The 20,499-nt window shown below is 39.5% G+C and overlaps 1 protein-coding gene, 1 non-coding gene and 1 pseudogene across 3 annotated transcripts in view; 2 read left to right on the top strand and 1 right to left on the bottom strand.

Moving 5' to 3' along the window:
- LOC128572713 (zinc finger protein 724-like) overlaps positions 1-15,525 on the top strand; it is a 39,473-nt gene extending 23,948 nt beyond the window's left edge. For both annotated transcript variants that reach the window (XM_053572775.1, XM_053572774.1), the window contains one exon: positions 13,341-15,525. In XM_053572775.1, the coding sequence (XP_053428750.1) occupies positions 13,341-15,493 (2,153 nt within the window). In that variant the 3' untranslated portion in view covers positions 15,494-15,525. The remainder of the gene's footprint in view (positions 1-13,340) is intronic.
- A 795-nt stretch (positions 15,526-16,320) lies between these two features.
- LOC128573185 (U6 spliceosomal RNA) lies at positions 16,321-16,424 on the bottom strand. The gene has a single exon (XR_008376355.1). It is a non-coding gene; the product is annotated as a U6 spliceosomal RNA (small nuclear RNA).
- A 283-nt stretch (positions 16,425-16,707) lies between these two features.
- Positions 16,708-20,112, top strand: LOC128572715 (neuroplastin-like; annotated as a pseudogene).
- Positions 20,113-20,499: the final 387 nt, after the last annotated feature.

Raw genomic sequence — 20,499 nt, 5'->3', positions numbered from 1 at the left:
CCTGTGTCTCTTTAGAGGATAATTTAAGCCATTCACTTTAGTTGAATATTGAGAAGCCTGGTAGTATTTGGGTATCGAGTTTTTTGAAAGTCCAGTGGACTTTCGCCAGTGTGGAAGTTAGAATTTGATCAAAATTTTCTGAGTGCGTTTACTTTGGTGGTAGAAGATTGTGTTGGTCATTATGGAGGATAGGTCTGAGAATATCCTGGAGTGCTGGTTTAGTTATGGCAGATTTCTTCCACATGTGAAGGTCATTATTTAATTTCTCCATCACAAATGAAACTGAGTTTAGCTGGATACAGGATCCTAGGTTGAAAATTGTTTTGTTTTAGGAGATTAAAGGTAATGACCACCCTCTTCTGGCTTGAAAGTTTTCAGCAGAGAGATCTGCAGTCATTCTAATATTCTTCTTCTTATAGGTTATGGTTTTATTATGTCTGGCTGCTTACAGAATTTTCTGGTTCATATTAACTTTGGTGAATTTAATTCTAATGTTTCTGGGAGATGTTATATTTGGTTTGGGTCATGCTGATGTTCTGAAACTGTCTGCTATCTGAATATCTTTTGCCATGTTTGGGAAGTTCTCCATTATCTCTTGGAGTAGAGCATCTGGGCCTTTCAAAGCAACCTCGTTGCCTTCAGGAATTCCTATAAGGTGAATATTAGTTTTCTATGAATTATCCTAGAGCTCTCTGAGAGAATGATCCGTGTATGCTCTGCCCTTGTCTTCCTCTTTTATCTTTTGGGAGCTTTCAAAACTTTGTCTTCAGTGTGTGAAATCCTTTATTCTGCCTGCTCCATTCTGTTACCTATGGATTCTACTGTATTTCTCAGATCATTGAGGACTGCAGGTTTTTGCCTCAGTGTGTCAGTATCTTGGTGATTTTGTCTTTAAATTTATTAAATTCTTGAGACAACTTTTAAAATGCTCCTTGAATTTGTAACTCAAACTTTACCTCCCTTCTGCTAATCTTTTTTCCAACCCAAATTCTGAATTCGATTTGTGACATCTCAGCCATTTGTTTATGAAAGGGATCGTCTGGTGTGTCCGCCTTGTCATTCCTTACGGGAGTTGATCTACTCTGATTATTCATGTTGCTGGTGTTTTTCCTCTGATTCCGCCCATGATTATTTTTCACTGTTTGGCTAGATGAGCAGATAAGGTAAAGTTGGGTAGTGGGATCCTGGTATAGTGATTAATCAGCCTTTTGCCCAAGAGCTGGGACTGGTGCCTCCAGCTTTTCCCCTAGAGCTTTGCAAAGGACCTGTACAGTACTACAGCCTGAGACACTGGGGACTTGCTTGATGTGGTGGGGCTAAGTGGCTTTGTCTTGTTTTCAGCTGGTCTCTGTCCAATCCTAATGAATCAGTAGCTCTGAGTTGAAGTCTCAGCTGTAGAGAAATAACAGCAGGTAAGACACCCTGCCCTCCATGGGCAACAACTGCATAAGGAAAATCAAACCTTCCCACAACAACACAACCAGGGTACTCCCTTGGATGGTCCTCAAGTCACTGGCCTAGGTTAAGTGTTCCAAATCAATTGCTGCACTCAGTACCTAGTCTCAAGTGAGAGAGGTCAAAATGTCTCTAGCAACTAGATAGCAGAGGTCTGCTGTCAGCTCTTGTATGACTTTAGTGATCCGTGGACTCAGAAGGGCCCACCTAGGAAATGAATTAGTCTGGGAAGGTTGATGCTTCCTTCCCCACCTTGTACTCTGTCACACCTAGTCACTGGTAACCCTACATGGCTGTGACCCAGTTCCCTCCAATGAGCAGATGCTGCAGGGGTTTGTGCCTGCCTGAGTCACTGGGATATCTTTGTCTCCTCCACCAGGCTGCCACACTCTGTCACTATCTGGCAGGGGGAACTGAAGCCTGACAACCTCGGGTGCTTAATGGTAGCTGACTCAGTTCCATCCCCACCACAGATTGATGTTGCTGCCACTTATATTCTCGCAGAATTTGCATTTCTGTCCTGGGTATATTCCCTTGTTGGGCAGGTGCTGTTTGAGTTCATAGAAACTGCGACTCAGCCCCACCCTGTGCTGCTGCTGCTGTGCCAGTTTTCTCTGAGCTGGGTATCAGTCACCACTGCACTCTGTGTTGGGGCGGGCTTGGTTAGAGCTCACAAATGGCTCTTAGTTCCTGCCCCTCCCTGGGCTGGTTTTGCTGCCATGACTGCTTTTGTTGCAGCTGTGTTCCTCTGGGGGCCGTGTGCATCTCACAAAAGTAGCAATTCTGACTCAGCCCCACCCAGGGAGTATGCTGTCTCAGACCATGCATATTCTAGTCTCCATCCCCGTAGCACCCTCCCCAGGCAGGTACCTCCTCTGGCATACCCTTTACTTATGGGGCCTTCGTTTCTATCCCAGATCTGTTCTACCAGTAGCTGCCGCCAGAGTAGTGGCTCAGCTCCCTCTGGTTACTAAGAGAGGTGGGAATCATCTCTCCAAAATATCCCCAGAGGTGTGAGGCCTATTGTTCGCACTGCTGCTGCTGCTGCTGCACTTTGCTATGGGGCACTGCTTCTCCCTCTCCCCGATGGCTCCCTTGCTCCACAGTTTGCATTCCACACCCATGCCACAGAACCAGCACAGATCTGCAATAGCCCAAGCCCTGTCCACACCTCTGAAAAATGCCCAAGAACCTGGACTTCACAGGGGACAGTCTTCCATATCTTGGGTTGAGAGTGGAGGGTAGTGCTGGGAGTTCAGAATTGTGGGTAGAGTCTATGTTCAGTTTTATGCCTGGTGGGAGAGTGCCCTGGCACACTAGTGAGTCCTCTCTGGGGAAGGAGTTCTGGTTTTTAGAGGGTCTGTCCTATGGGATAAAATATGAGGATATCTAAATTCTTTTTGCTTGTTTGTAGAAACTATACTGCGAGCTGTTATCATGGGGGAGAGGACTCCTGTCTGCTTGGCGATGGACTTTGTACTTATTGTTTGTTTCCTTGGGGTCGCAACTCTCTCAGCAGGGGTGATGTGCGCTCTTCAACCTTCTCTCTTGGCTCAGCTCCAAGAGAGCTAAACTTGCTAAACTTCTTTCCTTTAACTCTTTTTCTGGATGGGAGCCTCTGTTGAAAGCTGGCTCCAGTCGACCATCTTTCCCTCTTCCCCTGTCAAATTTTAAATTAAGGTATTCATTATTTTCTGTTGTGTTTTAGGAGTTGTTTATATACATATATTACTTCATACATATATATTCTGTGTATTATCTCCTATTATCCATCTGATTTACAAATATTTTCAATTATTTCTAAGGTGAGCTTTTGACTATTGAACTTTTTCTTTGATATGGGGAAATGCTGAAATTTGATGAAATCTAACTTTTTTTTGAGTCTCACTATGTCACTTTCTTTAGAGTGTTGTGGTGTTACAGATCAGAGCAACCTCAAACTCTTGGGCTTAAGTGATACTCTTTCCTCAGCCTCCCAAGTAGCTGGGACCACAGGTGCCCGCCAGAATGCCCAGTTATTTTTTTATAGTTGTTATTGTTGTTTAGCAGGCCTGGGCCAGATTTGAATCTGCCAGCTCTAGCTGCTGATGAACAGGCACCAAGGCTGTTCTGTTTTTTATCTTATGCATTTATTGTCCTATCAAAAAAAAAAATAGTGCCTAGATGAATGTCATAATCTAGTTTCCTATTTGTTTCTATAATAGTTTTATTAGTTATATTTCTTCGCCCTACATATTTAATCTATTTAAAAATTTTTTGTAAGTGATGCAATATACAAGTGGAAGTATATTTTGTTATGTAAATATGCAGTTTTCTACTTTCTTTTCTTTGTTTTTTTTTTTTTTTTTGAGGCAAAGTCTCACTTTGTCACCCCCAGTCCAGTGCCCTGGCTTACAGCAGCATCATACTCTTGGGTGAGTCAATTGCCTCAGCCTCCCAAGTAGCTGGCAATACAGGCACCTGCCATGACCCCTGGCAATTTTTGGAGATGGCGTCTCGCTCTAGCTCTGGCTGTTCTGGAACCTGTGAGCTGAGGCAGTCTTCTCACCTCAGCTAGTCCTAAAGTGCTGGGATTACAGGTGTGAGTCACTGTACCTGTCCTCACATTGTTTCTTGAAGAAACTCTTCTCCATTGTATGTTCATGACCACATTTTCAAATATTGTATGATCGTATATATATATATATATATATATATAAGAATTTATCTGTGGTCACCCTATCATTTTCCATCATGTAACTTACCTGTCTTTGTGCCAGTACCACATTGGTTTTATTTTTGTAGCTTTGTAATATATTTTGAAATCTTGATGTATCTTGTGTTTTTTTAATATTTGTTTAATAATTATATGACCGTCTATTTATTTTTGCTTTTCTTGAGACAGAGTCTCACTTGGTTGACCTCCTTAGTGTGCTCTGGCTCACAGAAACCTCAGACTCTTGGGCTCAAGTGATTCTCTTGCCTCAGCCTGCCAAGTAGCTGGGATTACAGACATCCACCATAAAGCCCAGCTATTTTTTACAGAGGAGATCTCAGTCTTGCTCAGGCTTATCCCAAACTCTCCTGAGCTCAAAAAATCCACTTGCTTCATCCTCCAAGAGTGGTAGGATTATAGTCCTGAGTCACCGTGGTCAGCCATATTTTGCTACTTTTGCCTAGAGAGTTCTGTCATGTTTGTTAGATCTGAGTAATACACAATGTTCAAGTTGTCTATTTTTTTTATTATTCTTTTTGTAATTTTTCAATTGATTATTGAAAACGGTATCTTAGGTAAGGGTATATGCCCCATTTCTTGGGTGTGGGAGACAACTACAAGCACAACTTTACCTAACAAATGCAAACATTGTAACCTAATTGTTTGTTCCTTAGTATTAATCTGGGTGCCTGTAGTCCCAGCTACTCGGGAGGCTGAGGCAAGAGAATTGTGTAAGCCCAAGAGCTGGAGGGTGACACACTGTCTCTAAAAAAAAAAAAAAGAGATCCTCTTGCTTCAGCCTCTCCAATAGATGGAACTATAAGCACCCACCACAATGCCTGGCTAGTTCTTGTGTTTTTTTTGTTTTGTTTTGTTCTGTGTTTTGAGACAGAGTCTCACTACGTCACCCTAGGTAGAGTGCTATGGCATTGCAGTTCACAGCAACCTCAAAGTCTTGGGCTTAAGGGATTTTCTTACCTCAGCCTCACAAGTAGCTGGGACTACAGGCGCCCACCACAATGCCTGGCTAGTTTTTGGTTGTTGTTGACATGGTTGTTTGGCAGAACTGGGCTGGGTTTGAACCATCAGATGTGGTGTATGTTGTTACTGCTGTAAAAATACAGAGTTTTATCTAAGAGTACTTAGTTATTTTGTTTAGATTTACTTATTTTTAGCTAATTTAGCATTGTTCACTAGCATAATTTCATTTTCAATGAAAGGGGCTTTCTTTGACATTTCTTGTTTGGCCTTTTTCAGCATTCATTTATCTTGATAAATATTTATTTTTTTTTCATTTTTAAGGAAAGCTATGAGAATATAGTATAGTAAGTTTAAATGAATATAGTAGAGTATAGTATACTATATACTGGATAGAGAATGTGCATTTTGAAATTTTTTTTCTTTCAGCACTTTCACTATATCATCCAACTCTTTTTGATGCAGAAAGTATGTGTTGATAAATCCACTAGTAATCTCATAAGAGCATGCTTAGAAATGGCACATCTATTTCCTTTTGTGGCTTTCAAGATTCTCTTGTGTGTCTTTTTTTTTTTTTTGGTAGAGAAAGAGTCTCACTTTATTGTCCTCAGTAGAGTGCCATGGCGTCACAGCTCACAGCAACCTCCAACTCCTGGGCTTAGGCAGTTCTCTTGCCTCAGCCTTTGGAGTAGCTGGGATCACAGGCAACCACCACAATGCCTGGCTGTTTTTTTGTTGCAGTTCGGCTGGATCCGGGCTTGAACCCGCCACCCTCAGTATATGGGGCTGTGCCCTACCTACTGAGCCACAGGCACCACCCCTCTTGTGTGTCTTTCAAATCTTTGATCTTCATGTGTCTTTTTCTGGCTCTCTTTGTGTTTCTCCTAACTGAAGTGTGGTGAGCTTCTTGATATTCTGTATCTTTTTTCTTTCTTTTTCTTTTTTTATTGTTGGGGATTCATTGAGGGTACAATAAGCCAGGTTACACTGATTGCAATTGTTAGGTAAAGTCCCTATTGCAATCATGTCTTGCCCCCATAAAGTGTGACACACACCAAGGCCTAACCCCCCTCCCTCTGTCCCTCTTTCTGCTTCCCCCCATAACCTTAATTGTCATTAATTGTCCTCATATCAAAATTGAGTACATAGGATTCATGCTTCTCCATTCTTGTGATGCTTTACTAAGAATAATGTCTTCCACTTCCATCCAGGTTAATACGAAGGATGTAAGTCTCCATTTTTTTTAATGGCTGAATAGTATTCCATGGTATACATATACCACAGCTTGTTAATCCATTCCTGGGTTGGTGGGCATTTAGGCTGTTTCCACATTTTGCCGATTGTAAATTGAGCTGCAATAAACGGTCTAGTGCAAGTGTCCTTATGATAAAAGGATTTTTTCCTTCTGGGTAGATGCCCAGTAATGGGATTACAGGATGAAATGGGAGGTCTACCTTGAGTGCTTTGAGGTTTCTCCATACTTCCTTCCAGAAAGGTTGTACTAGTTTGCAGTCCCACCAGCAGCGTAAAAGTGTTCCCTTCTCTCCACATCCACGCCAGCATCTGCAGTTTTGAGAATTTGTGATGTGGGCCATTCTCACTGGGGTTAGATGATATCTCAGGGTTGTTTTGATTTGCATTTCTCTAATATATAGAGATGATCATTTTTTCATGTGTTTGTTAGCCATTCATCTGTCATCTTTAGAGAAAGTTCTATTCATGTCTCTTGCCCATTGATATATGGGATTGTTGGCTTTTTTCATGTGGATTAATTTGAGTTCTCTATAGATCTTAGTTATCAAGCTTTTGTCTGATTGAAAATATGTAAATATCCTTTCCCATTGTGTAGGTTGTCTCTTTGCTTTGGTTATTGTCTCCTTAGCTGTACAGAAGGTTTTCAGTTTAATGAAGTTCCATTTGTTTATTTTTGTTGTTGTTGCAATTGCCATGGCAGTCTTCTTCATGAAGTCTTTCCCCAGGCCAATATCTTCCAGTGTTCTTCCTATGCTTTCTTGGAGGATTTTTATTGTTTCATGCCTTAAATTTAAGTCCTTTATCCATCTTGAATCAATTTTTGTGAGTGGGGAAAGGTGTGGGTCCAGTTTCAGTCTTTTACATGTAGACATCCAGTTCTCCCAATACCATTTATTGAATAGGGAGTCTTTCCCGCAAGCTATGTTCTTGTTTGGTTTATCAAAGATTAGGTGGTTGTAAGATGTTAGTTTCATTTCTTGGTTCTCAATTCGATTCCAAGTGTTTATGTCTCTGTTTTTGTGCCAGTACCATGCTGTCTTGAGCACTATGGCTTTGTAGTACAGACTAAAATATGGTATGCTGATGCCCCCAGCTTTATTTTTGTTACTAAGAACTGCCTTAGCTACACGGGTTTTTTTCTGGTTCCATAAAAAAGGCAGAATCATTTTTTCCAAATCTTGAAAGTACGATGTTGGTATTTTGATAGGAATGGCATTGAATAGGTAGATTGCTTTGGTAAGTATACACATTTTAACAATGTTGATTCTTCCCATCCATGAGCATGGTATGTTCTTCCATTTGTTAATATCCTCTGCTATTTCCTTTCTGAGGATTTCATAGTTTTCTTTATAGAGGTCCTTCACCTCCTTTGTTAGGTATATTCCTAGGCATTTCATTTTCTTTGAAACTATGGTGAAGGGAGTTGTGTCCTTAATTAGCTTCTCATCTTGACTGTTATTGGTGTATACAAAGGCTACTGACTTGTGGACATTGATTTTATATCCTGAAACATTACTGTATTTTTTGATGACTTCTAGGAGTCTTGTGGTTGAGTCTTTGGGGTTGTCTAAGTATAAGATCATGTCGTCAGCAAAGAGGGAGAGTTTGACCTCCTCTGCTCCCATTTGGATTCCCTTTATTTCCTTGTCTTGCCTAATTGTATTGGCTAGAACTTCCAGCACTACGTTGAATAGTAAAGATGACAGAGGACAACCTTGTCTGGTTCCAGTTCTAAGACGAAAAGCTTTCAGTTTTACTCCATTCAGGAAAATAGTAGCTGTGGGTTTGTCATAGATAGCTTCAATCAGTTTTAGAAATGTGCCACCTATGCCTATACTCTTCAGTGTTCTAATTGGAAAAGGATGCTGGATTTTATCAAATGCTTTTTCAGCATCTATTGAGAGGATCATGTCATCTTTATTTTTACCTCTGTTAATATGGTGGATAACGTTTATGGACTTGCGTATGTTAAACCAGCCTTGCATCCCTGGGATGAAGCCTACTTGAGCATGATGAATGAATTTTTTGATGATAAGCTGTAATCTATTGGCTAGGATTTTGTTGAGAATTTTTGCATCTATATTCATGAGTGAGATTGGTCTGAAATTCTCCTTTTTGTTTGGGTCTTTTCCTGGTTTTGGTATCAGGTGATGTTTGCTTCATAGAATGTGTTGGGGAAGATTCCTTCTTCCTCAATTTTTTGGAATAATTTCTGCAGTACAGGAATAAGCTCTTCCTTGAAGGTTTGATAGAATGCCGGAGTGAAGCCATCTGGACCAGGGCATTTTTTGGTTGGAAGATTTTTTTATTGTTTCTTTGATCTCAGTACTTGAAATTTGTCTGTTCAGGAGCTCTATTTCTTCCTGGCTGAGTCTAGGGAGAGGGTGTGATTCGAAATATTGATCCATTTCTTTCACATTGTCAAATTTCTGGGCACAGAGTTTCTGGTAGTATTCAGAGATGATCTCTTGTATCTCTGTGGGATCAGTTGTTATTTCCCCTTTATCATTTCTGATTGAGGTTACTAGAGATTTTACTTTTCTATTCCTCATTAGTCTGGCCAGTGGTGTATCTATTTTATTTATTTTTTCAAAAAACCAACTCCTTGTTTCATTAATTTTCTGAATGATTCTTTTGTTTTCAATTTCATTGATCTCTGATTTGATTTTGGATATTTCTTTTCTTCTACTGAGTTTAAGCTTAGATTGTTCTTCTTTTTCCGACTCCATAAGATCTTGTAAGATTGTTGATGCGCTCTCTTTCTGTTTTTCGAATGTAGGCATCTAAAGCGATGAATTTTCCTCTCAAAACTGCTTTTACAGTATCCCACAGGTTTTGGTAGCTTGTGTCTTCATTGTTGTTATGCTCAAGGAAGTTAATGATTTCCTGTTTTATTTCTTCCTGCACCCATCTGTTATTCAACAGAAGATTGTTTAGTTTCCATGCCTTTGGGTGGGGTCGAGCATTTTTGTTAGAGTTGAGTTCCACCTTTAGTGCCTTAAGGTCTGAGAAGATACAAGGTAAAATTTCAATTCTTTTGATTCTGTTGATATTTGTTTTGTGTCCCAGGATATGATCAATTTTGGAGAATGTTCCATGGGGTGATGAGAAGAATGTATATTCTTTATCTTTGGGATGGAGCGTTCTATATGCGTCTATCAAGCACAGTTGTTCTGGGGTCTCATTTAACTCTCTTATATCTTTGTTTAATTTCTGTTTAGAGGACCTGTCCAGCTCTGTAAGAGGAGTGTTATAGTCCCCTGTTATTATGGTATTATCAGATATCATATTGCTCAGACTGAGTAAGGTCTGTTTCAAGAATCTGGGAGCATTTAAATTGGGTGCATAAATATTTAGAATTGAAATGTCTTCTTGTATTTTTCCCTTGACCAATATAAAGTGACCATCTTTGTCTTTTTTGACTTTGATTGCTTTAAATCCACATGTATCTGAAAATAAGATTGCTACTCCTCTTTTCTTCTGAATTCCATTTGCCTGAAAAATTGTCTTCCAACCCTTGACTCGGAGCTTTAATTTGTCTTTTGAAGCCAGGTGTGTTTCTCGTAGACAGCAAATGGATGGCTTGTGTTTTTTAATCCAGTCAGCCAATGTATGTCTCTTCAGTGGGGAATTCAAGCCATTAACAGTTATTGAGATAATTGATAACTGTGGTAGTATTCTATTCGTCTTATTTGGTGAGGGTGCATTGCTTAGTTTCATTTTTTGTGTGGTGGTTAGGTTCTGTCCTTTAATTTCTGAGTTCTTACTTTGCTGCTGATCCATTGTGGTGGTCAGTGTGCAGAACAGGTTGAAGTATTTCCTGTAGAGCTGGTCTTGTTGTGGCGAATTTCCTCAATGTTTGTATATCCGTAAATGATTTGATTTCTCCGTCAATTTTGAAGCTTAGCTTAGCAGTGTACAGAATTCTGGGCTGGAAATTGTTCTGTTTAAGTAGATTAAAGGTAGATGACCACTGTCTTCTTGCTTGGAAAGTTTCATTAGAGAAGTCTGCGGTCACTGTGATGGATTTGCCCCTGTAGGTCAACTGGTGCTTACTCCTGGCAGCTTGCAGAATCTTTTCTTTTGTCTTGACTTTGGACAGGTTCATCACAATGTGTCTTGGAGAAGCTCCTTTAGAGTTGAGGCGACCTGGGCTCCGATATCCCTCTGAAAGCAGTGTGTCAGAATCTTTGGTGATATTTGGGAAATTTTCTTTTATAATATTCTCTAGTATGGCTTCCATTCCTCTGGGACATTCTTCTTCCCCTTCTGGAATTCCTATAACTCGTATGTTGGAACGCTTCATAAAGTCCCATAATTCTGACAGTGAACGTTCTGCTTTCTCTCTCTTCTTTTCTGCCTTTTTTACTATCTGACTTATCTCAAGAACTTTGTCTTCTACCTCTGAAATTCTTTCTTCTGCATGGTCTAACCTGTTGCTGATACTTTCCATTGCATCTTTAAGTTCCCTAATTGTTTCAGTTCCTTGAGCTCTGCTATATCGTTTTTATATTCTTCATATCGTTCATCTCTTACTTGATTCTGTTTTTGGATTTCCTTTTGGTTAATTTCCACTTTATTAGCCGTTTCCTTCATTGTTTCAATCATTTCTTTCATTGTTTTCAACATGTGTATTCTAAATTCCCTTTCTGTCATTCCTAACATTTCTTCATAGGTGGATTCATTTGCAGTAGCTACCTCGTGGTGCCTTGGCGGGGTTGTTCTGGACTGGTTCTTCATGTTGCCTGGAGTTTTCTGCTGATTCTTCCTCATGAGTGATTTCTTTTATGTGTTTCCTTGCCCTAATTTTCCTTTCACTTCCTCTTGCTCTTTAAGTTCTCGTGCCTTTGGACTGTCTACAGCCCGGGGCATTGCACACTAACGGTCTGTCATCTCCTATATTTCATACAGCAGAGCGGAGCCGCTGGTAGCTTTGTCACCTCCCGCCCGCCCGTGCTCTATCCCACAATCTGTCTTAAGCTCCTTTCCCCCCTCTGTATCTTTTTTCTTAACTTTGAAAATTTCTGAATCTTTTCCACTGTGTTCTTCACCTTCAGAATATTTATTTTTGAAGGATTTTTTCTCTTTTTGTGTTGTATTCAATTTTCTTTCAATTGTGTTAGTTTGAAGTTTTTAAATTTTCTTTTTTCCCCTATTTATTGACTTATTGATTTATTCATTATTAGTTTCTTTAAGACAGTGTCTCACTTTGTGTCCCTGGATAGAGGGCTGTGGCATCATAGCTCACAGCAACCTCCAACTCTTGGGCTTAAGTTATTGTCATGCCTCAGCCTCCCAAGTAGCTGGGACTATAGGCACCCGTCACAATGCCCTGCATTTTTTGTAGAGACGGGAGGCACATTCTGGCTTAGGCTGGTCTTGAACCTCTGAACTCAGGGCAATCTAACCATCTTGGCCTCCCAGAATGCTAGGATTATAGGCCATGAGCCAGCAGCCCGGCCTAAACATTTTATTTCTTGTTGATATCTCTATTTTTGTGATTTTGCTTAGCTGTTTGTATCGTTCCCATTTCACATGTTTTCCATCCTTAAGATAAAATTCTTAGGTAATTTAGACATATCTGTTTTTTATGGTTGATTCCATATTATTTGTTTTGTTTCTTTGGGTTATGTTACCTTAATATTTTGTACATGCTGTAATCTTTCATTGATTGTTAAGGATTATAAATGGTACCTCTCAGAAAATCCATGATATGGATTTATCTTACAGGATTCTGACACAAATTGTACTGAAGATTTGAGGAATTTCATATACATTCTGAAAGTGTTTTGCCTGTGGAATTGTGTGGATATTTTCTTCCTGAAGCATTTTCTCCACATTTCCTCTTTTGTTTTTTTTGTAGAGACAGAGTCTGATTGTACTGCCCTCGGTAGAGTGCCGTGGCGTCACATGGCTCACAGCAACCTCTAACTCTTGGGCTTACGCGATTCTGTTGCCTCAGTCTCCTGAGCAGCTGGGACTACAGGCGCCTGCCACAACGCCCGGCTATTTTTTTGTTGAAGTTTGGCCGGGGCTGGGTCTGAACCCCCCACCCTTGGCATATGGGGTCGGCGCCCTACTCACTGAGCCAAAGCTTGCTAGACCTGAATCTGTCCCTGAATCTGTCTGCTGTACTGGAGTGTTTGTGGTGCTGTAACAATATTTTACCTTTTGTTTCAGCACCTCCAGTCTGTTTCAGAAAATATAGTACCATTCCCTTCAGCACTCTCACTCATGGGAGACATAACCTATCTTTAGAAGAGCCCTGAAAAGCCAGTAGAATTAATGCAGGTGTCAGTGTTTTTCTTTTGAGGAAAAAATTTACTTTCATATACACCAGGCTCTTTTCAGATGGGAAATGTCTGTGGTCCTTAAGTAGAACAAACTTTTCTTATAATTTTTTTCCTTATTTCATTTTTTTTGGTTATATATTTCTGAGACACAGTTTCTGTCACCCTGGATAGAATGCTGTGGTATCATAGTGAACAGCCACCTCAATTCCCTGGGCTCAAGAGATACTCTTGCGTCAGGTTCCTGACTTGCTGGGACTGCAGGTGTCTGGCACATTCCCAACTCATTTTTTCTATTTCTGCTACAGACAGGATTTCACTGTGGCTCAGAATGTTGTCCAGTGCCTATGTTCAAGTGATTCCCCCACTCAAAGTCTCAGAGTGCTAGGTTTACAAACACAAACCACTGCGCCCTGCCTGTATATGCCTCCTCACATTGTGCCTCCCCTGTTAGGCTGAAAATTCTTACTTGGATTTTATAATTCCCAAAATGCTGTATCTATTTCTTACATATATGTATCTCAAAAATTATTCGGACATGTGTGCTGTACTATGCCATCTTGCTACTGTGCTTGGCATAATTTTACAGAAAAAATTTGTAATGTATATTAATTTTATTGTGATGAAAACTCAGTGACATAATTTTGCATTTTTTAAATTTCTTTCAGTTACATCTAATCGTTCTACCCAGGACAATTCACAAGTGCTGGACACAAACATTTTATTACCAAAGATAATGCTGAGAAGATATCAAAACGATGGCCCTGAGAATTTAAACTCAATCAACTACTGGGATCCGGTGTATGAGTATAAACAGCAGAAAGTATGTTACGATGCTCTGGATGAATGTTTAACAGCTATGCATGGTAAAATCTACCAATGCACTAACCATTTCCAAGTTGTGAGAAAATTATCAAGTCTAAATAGGCATAAGATGATATATACTGGGGAGGAAACTTTTGAGCATAAAAAACATGGGAAAGCCTTAACCCTATGCTCAAACTTTGGAAAACATAAGATAACTCCTTTTGTTGAAAAGCAGTACAAAGGTAAAGAATGTTGCAGAGTCTTTAAATCTTGCTCAAGCTTGTTTAAACACAGGAGACTTCATATTGGAGAGAAAATCTACCATTGCAAAAATGATGACAAGTGTCTTAGCCACAGCTCAAAATATTCTAACCATGAGACAATTTATAATGGAGAGAAAACCTACAAATGTGAAGAATGTGACAAAGCCTTTAACCATTACTCAACCCTTTCTATACATAAAAGAATTCATTCTGGGGAGAAACCATACAAATGTGAAGAATGTGACAAAGCCTTTAACCATTACTCAACTCTTTCTGTACATAAAAGAATTCATTCTGGGGAGAAACAATACAAATGTGATGAATGTGGAAAAGCCTTTAAGCAGTCCTCAAACCTTTATGCACATAAAAGAATTCATTCTGGGGAGAAACCATACAAATGTCAACAATGTGGCAAAACCTTTAAGCATTCTTCAACCCTTTTTCAACATAAAAGAATTCATTCTGGGGAGAAACCATACAAATGTCAACAATGCGGCAAAGCCTTTAAGCATTCCTCCACCCTTTCTATACATAAAAGAATTCATTCTGGGGAGAAACCATACAAATGTCAAGAATGTAGAAAAGCCTTTAAACGGTACTCACACCTTTCTGTACATAAAAGAATTCATTCTGGGGAGAAACCATACAAATGTCAAGAATGTGGCAAATCCTTTACGGATGACTCAACCTTTTCTCGACATAAAAAAATTCACTCTGGAGAGAAACCCTACAAATGTGACGAATGTGGCAAATCCTTTACCCAGCCCTCAACCCTTTCTCGACATAAAATAATTCATTCTGAAGAGAAACCCTTCCAATGTGAAGAATGTGGCAAATCCTTTAAACAGTACCCAGCCCTTTCTGCACATAGAATAATTCATTCTGAAAAGAAACCCTACAAATGTGAAGTATGTGGCAAATCCTTTACCCGTTATTCAACCCTTTCTGTACATGAAAGAATTCATTCTGGGGAGAAACCTTACAAATGTCAACAATGTGAGAAAGCCTTTAAACATTCCTCACACCTTTCTCGACATAAAAGAATTCATTCTGGAGAGAAACCCTACAAATGTCAAGAATGTGACAAATTCTTTAGCCGGTACTCAATCCTTTCTCAACATCAAATAATTCATTCTGGAGAGAAACCCTATAAATGTGATGTATGTAGCAAAGCCTATAGCCATTACTCAACCCTTTTTGTACATAAAAGAATTCATTCTGGGGAGAAACCATACAAATGTGACAAATGTGGAAAATCCTTTATCCGGTCCTCGAACCTTGCTGTACATAAAAGAATTCATTCTGAAGAGAAACCATATAAATGTCAAGAATGTGGAAAAGCTTTTAACCGTTCCTCTTCCCTTTCTGGACATAAAAGAATTCATTCTGGAGAGAAACCATACAAATGTCAAGAATGTGGCAAATCCTTTAAGGATTACTCAATCCTTTTTGTACATAAAAAAATTCATTCTGGAGAGAAACCATGGAAATGTCAAGAGTGTGGAAAAGCCTTTAAGCTAGCCTCAGATCTTTCTAGACATAAAAGAATTCATTCTGGAGAGAAACCTTACAAATGTGAAGAATGTGGCAAAGCCTTTAACCAGTACTCAAACCTTACTGCCCATAAAAGAATTCATTCTGGAGAGAAACCCTACAAATGTGAAGAATGTGGCAAAGCCTTTAAGCAGTGCTCAGCTCTTTGTGTACATAAAAGGATTCATTCTGGGGGAAAAACATACAAATATCAATAATGTGGAAAAGCCTTTATCCAGTACTCAACCCTATCTGTGCATGATGCAATTCATTCTGGAGAGAAACCTTATGCATGTCAACAATGTGGCAAGTCGTTTAACCAGTACTCAAATATTTCTAAACAGAAATATTCGTTCTGGAGAAAACTTGTAAATATGAGTAGTGTGCAAACCCTTTAACTGTGGTTGAAACTGGTCCATAAAAAAGGAATCATACAACATAGACATCCTACAAATATGAAGAATGTGGCAGTACATTTACTTGGTATTAATAACTTAAAAAGCAAAAAGTAATTGACACTGGAGTGAAATTCTACAATTGTGAACAGCATGGCAGTGCACTCAATCCAGAGGTCAAAACTTACTGCCCTGGCTCTGTGCCTGTGGCTCAAGTGGCTAACTAAGGTGCAAGCCACATACACCAGACCTGGTGGGTTTGAATCCAGCCCAGGCCCACCAAACAACAATGACGGCTGCAATCAAAAAATAGCCAGGTGTTGTGGTGGGCACCTGTAGTCCCAGCTGTTTGAGAGGCAGAGGCAGGAGCATTGCTTGGCCCCAGGAATTGGAGGTTGCTGTGAGCTGTGATGCCATGGCACTCTACTCGGTGTCGGCTTGAGGCTCTGTCTCAAAAATAAAAAAAAAAGCTTATTGCATATAAGAAAATTCATATTGGAGAGAAATCTTACAAATGTGAATAATATGGCAAAGTTTTTTTTTCATAATATGTGGGAATTTATTGAGGATAGAAGAAACCAAGTTACAAGTGATTGCGTTTGTTAGGTAAAGTCCCTCTTATAATTGTGCCTTTTACCCAAAAGGGTGTCAAAAATATGGAACGCTTCATGAATTTGCATGTCATCCTTGCTCAGCGGCCTTGCTGATCTCTGTATCGTTCCAATTTTAGAATATGAGCTGCCAAAGTGAGCAGTATGGCAAAGGTTTTTACTGGTATTTCGCCCTTACAAAACATAAGAGAAATCATGCCAGAGAAAAATCATCACAATATGAAGGTGTGATGAAGCTTTATGCCATTAGTCACAGTTTTCTGTACACAGGAGAATTCATGTTTAAGACAAATGCTATAAAGTGAAGAATGTGAAAGTGTTTAACTTCTGCTCAGATCATTTTATATATGACAAATTTAGGATAGAGAAAACCTGGTGCTGCCTCTGGCCCTGGCCTATTAGCTGTTGGGTCTTCTGCTGGGGAGGATGTCGCGTTCGTTGCTCCCCAGCGCCCTGGCCCTTTTGTGCTGCTGGTCTCTGGCTCCCTCCTCCCAGGGCCAGGCGTCACTCAGAATGAGCCAAGAATTATCACCAATGAAGGGGTCACTATTCGAGACCGTGCTGCTCTTCCTGTCACCCTGCAGTATAACCTCACCTCCAGCTCTCACAGCCTTACATAAACCTACTGGATAAAGTATGGGGTGGAACTGACTGCCGCTCATAAGAATGCCAGCAACATGGAATACGGGATCAACAAGCCGATAGCTGAGGATTCAGGTGAATACTACTGTGTCTATCACTTTGTCAGCACTCCTAAAGCAAATGCCACTATTGAAAGCTACTCCTGACATCACTGGCCAGAAACGGAGCGAGAACAAGAATGAAAGACAGGATGCCATGATGTACTGCAAGTCAGTTGGCTACCCCCATCCAGAGTGGATATGGTGCAAGAAGGAGAACAGTATGCCTGTTGAGCTTGTCAATACTTCTGGTCGCTTCTTCATCATCAATAAGGAAAATTACACCGAGTTGAACGTTATGAACCTCCAGATCACAGAAGACCCTAGCGAGTGTAAATGTAATGCTACCAGCTCCATTGGCTCCAAATCTGTTGTCACCATCCTCAGGGTTCGGAGCCACCTGGCCCCACTTTGGCCTTGGAGATTCTAGCTGAAATCATCATCCTTGTGGTGATCATTGTTGTGTATGAGAAGAGGTAGAGACCAGATGAGGTTCCTGATGATGATGAACCAGCTGGGCCAATGAAAACCAACTCTGCCAACAATCACAAAGATAAAAACTTGTGCCAGAGAAACAAAATAAGTACTGCATATAATATTTTTAGGTTCCTGAAACTGGTGGCAACATTACCTGCTAAATTTTCCACTTGGACCTCTTTGGTTCTCTCCCCTTTTCAAGTGAGCACCACCACGACAACTGTCTAAAAGTATGCCTTATTTAGCCTCTCCTGTTAGGGTGACCTAGCCAGGTACATTTTAAACAATGCTTCTATGTAGAAGGTGTAAACTATTTTGGGCTTGATGTGCCGTGAATGTTGCTCTTTTTCCTTTGTTAAAATATTTAAATAGAATTGAAAGATCCTCTGAGGATCAGATCATGCATGCGCCATTTTTTACTTAATGCAGCTGTTAAATTGGCAAAGCCCTAAAATGCACTGCTACCATCTAGTGATACATTTTTGTAAAGTACAGCAAAACCTACAGATATATACAGTATATAAATATATATATTTATATTTTGGGGGGTGGGAGAAATCCAAAATAAAGTGAATGCTTGTTTCATTTTTAAGCTGCTGATATTCATTCCTTATTGTATGTTGTTAAATGAGGAAATGTGCAGTTCTGGTACATACAGATGAATAATATAAACTGAAATCTGTAATTTTAAGGGCTTAACCTAAGACTTTAATAAGAAGTTGGTACAGTCCACTGAATGAGTTTAACGAATTGCAGTATATTCATACACATGATTGCTTTTTATGTAATTTTTCTTTTGTTAAATCATGTAAATTCTTAAATCTTTTTGCACTGATGTGTTGAACCTTATTCTTGTACACTCAATCAAGGCAAACTTTTATAATTTTCCTTCTGTTTTCTGTGACCTTGAAATGTGATACTCTATGCAACTATAGTTATACTTTTTGGTTTGACACTGTATTTTTCACATTGATTTAATGATTGATGGTAGAATTTATAACTTAACAGGGATCTCACGTGGTATGTTAACTGTAGATGCATGGTACTGGTGTTTTGTGTAATCGTTGAAGTGCGATTCATGAAAAAGTGAATTCACCTGTTTTTAAAAATAAAACATTGATAAAAGGTGAAAAAAAGATATACTTATGAAACCATAGACATTCTGAATTCATGCTCCCTGCTGAAGATTACTTCTTTTTTTTTTTTTATTAAATCATAGCTGTGTACATTAATGCGATCATGGGGCACCATACACTGGTTTTATAGACAGTTTGACACATTTTCATCACACTGGTTAACGTATCCTTCCTGGCATTTTCTTAGTTATTGTGTTAAGACATTTACATTCTACATTTACTAATTTTCACATATACCCTTGTAAGATGCACCGCAGGTGTAATCCCTGAAGATTACTTCTTATACCTACAGCTCTCTCACATTGCTTTTTAGGTAATATTACTTCTTATACCTGCAGCTCTCTCACATTGCTTTTTAGGTAATATAGCTCCTTATCTACCCCTGCTCCATTTCCTTTTTTTTTGTTTTGTATATGCACATCATCGCCCAGTTGGGCCTTATATTCAAAAGCATCAGGCAGGTGCTCAGTCCCCAGCTGCGACTTGGTGGGATCCTCTGGTACATTCCTTTCTCAAGGTGTAACTGCCGGCTGCTTAGATTAGCAAGGCCATTTCAACAAGCAAGGAGGAATTAACCCCTGAGTCTCACTTCTAGTCTGAAAATGGAATTTTCCCTTCTCAGGGCCTCGTACCTCAAGGATCACATATGAGACTGAGTCACTGTCCCACAGTACAGGGGACCGTGCCCCTTCATTTTCTCCCTTTCTATTTAACAAACATTAGCTTGTACTACTGTCATAGCCAAAAAGACTGTCACTGGTTCTTTTAACCTGCTGAATCTTTTTACACATTATGTAAAGTATGACGCAAAACAAGAATAGAGAGCCCATAGAAGTTGCAAATAGAGCACGAATTTTGTCAATGGGTTAAGTTGAGCAATTTCTTCAGATATTCCTTTTAATATCTCATCTCCATTTATTTGTTCCAATTTTTGTTCAAAAGTACTGTAAACGATATTGTAACTCAATAATATCAGCAGTTAAATTTTTATGATTTAACAAATGTTTTCTAACTTTACTCCAAGGAAATAATGTTCATTGTAAAACACAGGGGTAACATAATAAGAAGAAACATTCCAATCACATTTTAATTTTATTTGTTTCTCTAAACTATACAATTGATCTCTTAATAAAACTACTGTCTGTTCTAAATCAGCCAACTCATTAGGAATTTTGGTATCTATGTGTTTTTGAGTAACCCTTACTTTTTCTGCATCTTTATGCCAGTTAGACACAAATTTTTCAGTCTTTACGGATTCAGTGAGGGCTATTCCAGCGGTGGCTGCAGAAGTGGTGATGGGTATAATCCCAAGAATTGCTGCTATCAGTAGACTGATAAACCTCTTGCTCCTCTTCATCAGCTTCTGAGCCAAATTAGCGAGAATCGAAATGGTGGGGGACTTCCCAGGGTCTCATTATCTTTACTGGCAACCACACTTGTCCAGTGTGTAGAAGAAAGATCCTATCCTGGGAAAAATCAAATCTCATAGAAATGTTAACACAAGTAAATGATTGAGAAGTTCCTGGACAGTAGATCTCTCCAGTTTTCTCATTCCATGAAATGTTGCCCACAAGTCAAATAAAAGTCAACTTTACACAAGCCTGAGTAAAATGTACTTCTTCCCATTTAAAATGAAAAGTATGCTGGGAATATGGTGTGGTTTGTAAATGTGGAAGCCCCTCCAGTCACGAAGGCCAAACAAAGCTGCTCCAATTTTCTACAAATCAAGTTAGATGGTTATCCAGAAATGCCAATTTTCTACAAATCAAGTTAGATGGTGAAAAACCACTGTCTTCCCACACTAATTCCTTTGAGGATGAGTATACAATATCAGTTGCATTTCGCTGGTGTCTAAGATGACCGGCACCAGGTTTGTGTCTTTCCTTAACATAAGCAGAAGGTCTCTAATCAACAACAAATCCAAA

Source organism: Nycticebus coucang, chromosome 20 (genome assembly GCF_027406575.1).
Source record: "Nycticebus coucang isolate mNycCou1 chromosome 20, mNycCou1.pri, whole genome shotgun sequence".
In the NCBI taxonomy this organism is placed as follows: Eukaryota; Metazoa; Chordata; class Mammalia; order Primates; family Lorisidae; genus Nycticebus; species Nycticebus coucang.
Note: the sequence above shows the minus strand (reverse complement) of the source record. Positions and strands in the feature narration are given on the sequence as shown.